This window comes from Drosophila sulfurigaster, chromosome 3 (genome assembly GCF_023558435.1).
Source record: "Drosophila sulfurigaster albostrigata strain 15112-1811.04 chromosome 3, ASM2355843v2, whole genome shotgun sequence".
Classification (NCBI taxonomy): Eukaryota; Metazoa; Arthropoda; class Insecta; order Diptera; family Drosophilidae; genus Drosophila; species Drosophila sulfurigaster.
In genome coordinates, this window is record NC_084883.1 from 17,470,746 (window position 1) to 17,479,985 (window position 9,240).

At 38.3% G+C, this 9,240-nt stretch overlaps 1 protein-coding gene across 1 annotated transcript; it reads left to right on the top strand.

The window, feature by feature from the left end:
* Positions 1-2,272, top strand: LOC133843856 (SOX domain-containing protein dichaete). The gene has a single exon (XM_062277594.1). It carries the CDS (start codon positions 263-265, stop codon positions 1,511-1,513), a length of 1,251 nt encoding a protein of 416 aa, XP_062133578.1. The 5' UTR covers positions 1-262; the 3' UTR covers positions 1,514-2,272.
* The last annotated feature ends 6,968 nt before the right edge of the window (positions 2,273-9,240 follow it).

A 9,240-nucleotide genomic window follows, 5' to 3' on the forward strand; every position in this document is an offset into this window, starting at 1 on the left:
GACAAATCAGTCAGTGTGTAGCTGTTGAGCCGAACAGAAGCAGCAGCAAGAGCAATAGCAAAAGCAACTGCAAAACTGAGAGACAGACGCAAGCACAAGTAAATACAGAAATAAAAAAAAAAATACATATATAAATAACAACGAAGAGAAACATTGTGAATACAGTGAAGTGACACAAAAAGAGAACAAGACAGAGTGAAAGACACTACGGTTCCATACACAATAATATCAAGTGACAAAGCGATAAGCAAACGATAACATAATGGCTACATTATCATCACATCCCAACTACGGTTTCCACTTGGGTCCCGGCCAGGGCCTCGAGCTGCCCTCGCCCGGCGATTACGCCTCACAGGGTCTGGGCAACGCTCAGCTCAGTCCCAGCATGGACATGGATATTAAGCGTGTGCTGCACTATTCCCAAAGCGGCGGTTTGGCCGCCAGTCTGGCCGCCATGGGCGGTTCACCGGGCGCTGGTCCCGGCGGTGTCAGCGGTCAGGCTGCCAGCAACATGAGCCACCACATGGCCCATCACATGCACAACGCCGTTGCCGCACAGCAAACGCTTTCGCCAAACAGCTCCATTGGTTCCGCCGGCAGCTTAGGCAGCCAGAGCAGCCTCGGCAGCAGCGGCATGGGCGGCGGTCTTGGCATGGCCAGCACACATGGACCAGGCGCTGGCACTGGAAGCGGCGGAAATGGCTCCATGCACAGCCTGGCCACTTCTCCGGGCCAGGAGGGACACATCAAGCGGCCAATGAATGCTTTCATGGTCTGGTCGCGCCTGCAACGTCGACAGATTGCAAAGGATAATCCCAAGATGCACAATTCGGAGATCTCGAAGCGTCTGGGTGCCGAATGGAAGCTGCTTGCCGAGTCCGAGAAACGTCCATTCATCGATGAGGCGAAACGCTTGCGTGCACTGCACATGAAGGAGCATCCGGATTACAAGTATCGTCCACGTCGCAAGCCCAAGAACCCATTGGCTGGCGGTCCACAGGGCGCACTCCAAATGCAGGGCAACATGAACATGAATATGAACATGAACATGAACATGAATATGGCACAACAGAAGCTGGGCGGCGGTGGTGCGGGACCAGCGGCCGGTGGCTACAATCCCTTCCATCAGCTGCCCCCGTACTTCGCGCCCTCACATCATCTGGATCAACCGTATCCGGTGCCATATTTCACCGGCTTTGATCCCCTGGCGCTGTCCAAGCTGCATCAGAGTGCGGCGGCCAACAATGCACAGACGCACAAGCATTTGGAGGCGGCCCAGGCACAGGCGCCACAGTTGCCACCAACCTCACTGAGCAGCTTCTACTCCGGTATCTATTCGGGCATCTCGGCGCCTTCGCTGTATGCCGCCCACTCTGCGAACGCTGCCGCCGCTGGTCTCTACACCTCATCCTCGACATCGTCGCCTGGCTCGTCGCCGGGCACCATCACGCCCAATGGCATGGATGGATCGATGGACAGTGCGTTGAGGCGGCCGGTTCCGGTGCTGTATTAGGTTCGGATCGGGGAAGGTCCAACTGTCCCAGAGTAAAAGTACAATTTGCATTGTTGAAGCGTTCCCAAAGTGATCCATTGGTTTTAAATCTTTAAAAGCTCTAAGTAAGCCAAGTCTAGTACGCGTAGTTCTCTCGATTAAAACTCTATTTAACTACTATACTACTATTTGTATGTATCTAAAGAAGCCCTATCAAAGCAACGCTCGCAAAAGTCTAGTACAATCTTTGCACAAAAAAGAAAATCGTAAGAAAACATTCCTAGCCAATAATAATAATAATAATAACAAGCAGAACCTTCTAACAAATAAATACGATACAAATTATAATGATGCTATACACACATTATCTATAAAGAATATCGATAATTTATTTGTGAACCTAATTGTACATTAATTTTATTTAGTTTTAAGCGTGTGCTCCTTGTTGTTTTTATCAGCACCAAACTCTCATATCCTAGTTACAACTACTGTGACCCCTTCCATAAAAAACAAACACACACACACACACACACAAATTGTAAATATTCTGCCCCCATTCGTTATAGAGTCGAAACACAGCCCAAAAATTATATAACAAAACAAACAAAAACACAAAAAAATATATAAGAAACAAAAAACACATTCGTAAATGTATTATTAATTGTATTAAATTTAATGAAAAGCGAAAACAAAAGCGTTAATACTTAAGATGAAAATTACAAAATATTTAAAAATTAATAAAAAAAAGACATTTATTAAAATGGCAAACAAAAAACTTTCATTCTTTTTACTTTCGTTTTTTGGCATTTGCAGCAATTCTCTTTACAGAAAATCTTTGAAAAGAAAGTCTGACTTTTCTAAGGCTATTTGTTTAAGTATGAATGAATTCAATGAGATCAAAACAATATTTGTTAGCAACTGAATGAGACATTAATATGATCATTCAACACCCATTGAAGCTATTTTGCTTTGAGAGTTTAAAGACACTCAAAGTCTTTATTATTTTTCAGATACATTATGCTTCTTAGTTAAAATAAATATCAATAAAAAGAAAACATAATGACTTTTAATTCATTAGCAATAAAAATGATATTACTTTAACATTTAGAACATTTACTATATAAAGCTATTTTGCTCAGAGTTTTGAAATTCACTTAAATATTATACTTTGTTTCTTTTTAAATATAAATACCTATAAAATGAACGAGTTATTTTATTATTTTTATTACTTTACGTTCATGTATCAAGATAAATATATATACCGAATTCAGCACTTCAATTATAGAACATTTAGAATCTAGCAAATTCTAACAATCAATATCAACCTAAACCCACGTGTGTTTCACAGACAACAAAGTAAATATTGTACCCATAACATTGCTCATTTTTTCGTTGTTGTTATTTAAAAAACTTTAATTTGATTTGCACACAAATAGAGAGTAAAAGAGAGAGAATGAGAGGCAGATATTTGAGGTATTATACAACTATTTGGCGCTGTATTAATTTCTATTGATTAATGCGCTGTTTATTTAACGCCTTGGCCAACAATGATATAGGGGATACGATATAGGCAAACAAAGGTCGCCAGATTCGCCTAGGGCAGAGGAGCATCTCTATCTCTCTCTCTCTGTGGCTATGTGGGGCCTTTGTCTAGGGCGCAACGGGGGCCTAGGCCATTGAAATCTTAGACGGCAAACACACAAAACAGATCCCATGGACAGCTCAACTCGCAGCATCGTAGAAATCAACGAGTTTTTCTATCATTATTTGTATTTTGTTTTTTCCTATGCTCTTTTTTTTATTTTGTTTGTATCGATCTTAACTTGTAATAATAATAAGAATAATTGCGGTCATTAATAAATCCACTTGCATTGTCTTTCAATCGATTCCCGCTGTGTGTGTGTGAGTCTGCGACTGTGTGTTTGTGTGCGTGTTTGAAATGTGTTAAAATATCAAATATTGTTTACTTTTGTTTTGCTGTTGTTGCTTTATTCTTTATGCCCCATTCTCAACTCGACTAGCGTTATAAATTTCACAAATATTTACTTTCCATTGACGTGATATTGAATAATTATATAAAGAATGAGTTTTAGGCTAAGCTGTTGTTAATATAACCCATACACACACACACACTCATCGAGAGGGTAGCAAGGCGCTTGAACTCTCAATTTGGGTTATTAAAATGAGAGAAAGGGATCAACGTCTTATACCAGATCGATCAGTGAATTGCACTCAATTTCAAAAATGTATAAATAACTTTCAATTTATTTTAATAATTTTACAAACACTCAAAAAAGGTAATTTCGGTCATTTACTATATTTTTACCATAGAATTTACTTATTATTAAATCAGAAGTAATTACACATATTTTATTAAATATTTTCTACTTATTTATTATATAATATTATTATTATTATTTACTTTATAATTGTTGTAAACCGACCTTCGACTTTATTTTGTTATATAAACTTTTATTCTTTATACCTACTGAAATCTTTTTATAACTGAGAAATGAACTATAGAAAAAGGAGTTTTTCTCTGAATTATGACGAGTTCATTTTATTCACTTTCATCAAAGGAAGGAAGTATATTTCTTCAGTTAATCTCTATAGGAACTTTAATCTTAAGAGTATATTCATTCAGTTTCATTAACGGAAGTCCTTTCCCACAGTTAATCCCTAATTTAGCTAATTTAATCTCAAGAGCTTATTCATTCAGAGTCATCAATGGGAATCGACTCCCTCAGTTAATCTCTCTAGTTAACTTAATCTCAACTAGTCCCGGACAGATCCATGACATCTTCCGCATGGCTCCATTGCAATTCCGCATTTCAGATGAACCATTTGTGAAAGCAGAATGCGATTTTATGACTGGGCTCAATCCCGTTCTCTGCCCCTGCACCCTACGACTGCGACGTCTATATGCCATATAAGTTATATAGCCCCGTTTCGGGGATATGTGTACGAAAATAATTTCGCAAAACAAAGGACGAGGACAAAAACAAAATCGCAGGCTATAATATTTTCTCTTTTTTTTACGACTTTATTGGCGGATTAGCGTCTCGCCGTCGACGTCGCCGTAAAGCAAAAGGAGTGTGCAATTTGACGTGTTTTATATCTCTAATTCTCACAATTTACTCTCACTCAGTGTGTCTCCCTCTCGCTCACTCCCACACAGTGGGCTGCAGTGAGTACTTTTTTACCTGCCCCGATGTACCCGGATTAACCACAGAGTGTCGCGACGTCATCGTTTGGTCGTCTGGTGTCTGATTTTCGCTGTTTTTCCAAATTGTTTTCGTTTTGTTTTCGTTTGTCGTCTTTTTTTAAGCGAAACGCTAATCCGGCGGATTAGCGAAACGGATTAGCATAAAGGTGATACAATTCGCTACAATTATTGCTGCGAGGTCGAAGGCAACACGTATCGTTTTTACATGGAAGGTTAGCTGCCATAAACGGGCAACAACAGAAACAGCAACGACAACGACAACTGCCAACAACGATGGCAGCAACGACAACGACAACAACAACAACAACACGATCCAAGCAAATGCTGCAAAGGGGTCAAGAAGCAGTTGGCGTTAGCTGTTGCCGTTACGCTTTCAACATGCCCCGTGGCTAAACATGGCGACGCTGTCTCAGACGCAGAAGTGGGCGGAGGAGAGAGTGGATGGAGTGGGACGCAGAGGGTGTGGGAGCGGCTTGTCTGTCGCCCAGGCCAGTGTCCTGCGTCTGGTTTTACAGCCTAATTTGTGGGTGGTGGCTTTTGTCAAACTGTTTCATATTTTCCACAGCAAACAAGGGTGATTCCCGCCAAGCACTAAGCTACAAAATATTATAATTTCCTTAATAAAATATAAATTTCTATATAATATATAGAAATTTACTTGTTTATTTTTAATGCTCAAATTAAATAATATTCAATTATCCGATCCCCGTCAAGCACTAACCTACAAAATACATATTATAATTTATTAAATGAATGTATAGAAATTTACTTGATTATTTTTAATGCTCAAATTAAATAATATTCAAATATTCGATCCCCGCCAGGCAATAAGCTACAAAATACTGATTTGAAGAATTAATATTTATAAATTTTATTTATAGTTTTAAAATTCGAATAAATGTGAAACACTCAACAAAATTATTATACAAATTTATGCATTTAATTTGTGCACATTATACATTTTTCACTAAAAGAATTTAGAGTGATATTCATTTATGAAATAATGAAGTTAGATGTCAAATTAAATTTAAAATATTAATAAATGCAATTTTATTGCAATTCAAAAATAAAAATTATTTCTATGATTGATAATAGATTTAAAGCTATAAAGAATAATTTGATATGTAAACAAAAATTTTGCTAAAATTCTATATTTATTTTTAGAAATTATTTTTCTTTGTCTCATATACATTTTAAGAAATTGTTTTAATGCGTATGATATCATATCAATATTTTGTTGGCTAATGTAAATTATGCTCTCGGTTATGCTGCCTGGACGTGAAGCATATTGTTGGGGGTGGCGCGTGGTTGACAAGTAGCAAAGCGTGGCGGCTTTTAAGTGCTAGTTTGACATTTTTTTGTCGCAGTGGTTGTTGCCATCGTTGTCGTTTTTCGCTGTGTGTTGCTGTCGTTGTTGTTGTTGTTGTTATGGGCAACCAGGCTAACCAACCAGACCGTCAATAAGTCGCTGCTAACAATTAATTAAAAGCCTCGCCGCATACTCAGCGCACTTAGGCAAATGAGCAGCAAAGCAGCCAAGTTGCTTTTGGTGAGTGAGTGAGCGAGGCCCACGAGGCGTATGAGTGATGCCAACTGGGACATAATTTGTCAGGGCGCGTCAAAGCAAAATGGCAAAATGCTAGATGCTAGATGCTAAAAGGCAACTCCTAAATGGTGAAATTGTGAAATGGTAAATGCAGCACAACGCAGAGCAGTGCAGTGCAATGCAAGGATAACAGCGATTGCGATTGCTCGACTCGAGACTCGCACTGGGTGCGCTCTCGGTGCGCTCTCGAGTGTTGTCAACAACGTCATTAACATGGCACGACGCCAAATGGAAATTAAATGATGATAAATTTGCAACTCGACGCGACTGATTTGCGTGTGGCAGCAACGAGAGGGGGAAAGAGAAGAGACTCCTCTTTGGCATTTGCATAATAAGCAGCGGAAACTGTGATGCGCATTCAGTTGAACAAAATTTGATTAGGTGCGAGACATTTCATTTGTCAGACGAGCAAGGAGCGACCTGGCGACATCAACACAGTCAACGTCACAGCTTCTGCTGCTTCAACTTGCGCCTCAACATCAACGTCAGCGACACTGTGGCCACCGCTGTGTGGCACGTTGCGGTTGCGGGTTTATTTAGCCTGGCACAACCCTCTATGACGCCGACTGACGTCGATTGATGAGCCAAAACTGGACGGCATGTCCATGTGGTGCTGCCACAATACTTACGCCCGATTGACGATCCGTGTGAGAGGATCATTCAAATAACCTGACGGGAGGTAAAACGAGTTCTGATTGATGGCGCGATATCAAACAACTCAATTTGCCAAAGTAACTCTGCTGTAATTGCCACTGTAATACATTTTGGTAATTGCTTAATTCAATGCTTTGATTGCGAGTGTTAAACAATCAATTTGGTATTAAATGTTTCACAAGTTAAACTCAGTGAATTAATTGTAATTTGTTTGCTACTGATTACGCTGTAAATTTAGATATTCAGATTATTTGTTGAGAAACAAAAATAAGTGATTTGAATGTATTAAACAAATGTAACACAAAAAGAAAGGCAGCAATACAATGCAGTTGTTGCATAGTAAATTTTGCTATAGATGTTCCACAAGTTAAACTAAATGAATTACGTGTAATGTATCTATAACTTATTGTTTTATAAATTCCAATAGAATTTATATTCCGAAGTAATACATAAAATATAATTTAAAATTATCAAGTCTTAAAAGCAAAGCCAACTACACATAAATCCTAAGTAAGTAATGCATAGCTTAAACAATAAAATTATGCAATACAAAAATATATTTCAGAAGTGAAACTGAATGAATTTAAAATATTACTGATTACTGTTTATTTTATTTGTTTCGTATTGCGATTACTAATAGAGAAATTAAAACGAATACATCAAATATAATGGAAAAGTATAAATAATGCAGATATTGCAGGTGTTAAGCGGTCAACTTGGTAATAAAAAAGATGTGCTGAAACTTAAAGTTACTGATTTAGTTGTAATATATCTATTGCTGAGTAGTTTGTATATATTATATTTAAACAAAAAAAATAATAAATTGCCTTAATTTGTATTTAGTACTTATTACTCTACAAATATTTCAAACATATTCATAAAATACAATAATTTGTATACACAAAGTGATTATCGACGCCTTGCTGAAGCAATTACAATACTTTTGAGTATAAAAAAGCTTTGTTGAAATGTTTAAAAATGCAGCTAGTGAAACATAAAAGCATTGCGCGCTTCAGAGGCTAAGGGGTTCAAGCTGCTGGCGGGTGTCCAGTGTTCACATGACAATGGACTATAGAGGATTTGAGGCGCGGCGCATCCTGGACTCCACGTGCGTCTGAAGGAACGCCTGCCGTTAACGTTAAGCTGTCGTCCAGGGTGAATCATCACTTGGCCGTGGATGAAGTATCCTTCCTTCTGTGCATCCTGTGTGGCAATAAATGCGGCTGTCTAATGCATTATTGTTCCTGTCCAGTGAGACGATATGGATAGTAGAGACTCAGGAGGAAGAAGGCAGCCGAGCAATATGGAATTTCATAACTGCTCTCGAGCGTAATTTGTTTCCTGTTTACGCGCAGCAGGACATTTCACATCTCGCTCGCATCCGCGTGCGCATTGGCGTATAAATTATTGCCCGAATCATAAGCTAACCCACCACCACCAACATTTGGAGTAGGAACAGGAGCAGCACCACCACCAGGCAGCCATGTGATCCGACCTAGACGATACTCCCTGGGTTACTCAGAGACTCGCGTGAAGTGTTTGCCCATTAATTTAGATTTTCTGGTTAGGGTGGCTCGATGCAAATATTTGCATAAATTTGTAATAATTTTATCGTCAATTTGTATTTTATTAGCATGTTGCGAGCCACTCAAAATGAGAAAAAAGCAAAAACCACCTCCCCCTCCATCTCATCTTTTATGTCTGGCTTTGATTTGTGGTGCTCATCTGCCCAATGCTAATGTGGTTTTAGGTGATTGCGGTGGCGGGTGTGCCACACAACGATTAATTCATGTTTCATTTTTTATTAATTTGTTAAAAATTTGTCACTTTGACATTGTTCAAGTTGCTCTCAAGCAGCGATGATTAAGATGAGTGTAGGAAAAGGGAGGAGATAAAAAATATGAAAAACATTTGAGTGACATAATTGGTAAGGCTCTTCAAGGCTGATGCTTGAAAATGTTATTATTAAATAGACAAAGAAAATAAATATTAATTTAACATATTTTTGTGACACCTTTGTAAATACATTTTAATAAGCTCAAATAAATAAATATGGCAAAAAACATATAATATAAATAATTTGGTTTTTTAGTTCAAAATAAAATATATAATAAAATATTATTAAAAACATGTTTTAATTAAAATTTACTTCACAAGGTCAACAATTTCATGTCTACTATTTATTCACACTAATGCCAAATTTGTATGCCTTCAAGTTTGTTTTTGTTTGGGTGATTACAAAACACATTTCTTTATGAAGAT

Coding starts and splice junctions, on each gene's coding strand:
- LOC133843856 (XM_062277594.1), top strand. CDS start 263: ATGGCTACATTATCATCACATCCCAACTACGGTTTCCACTTGGGTCCC.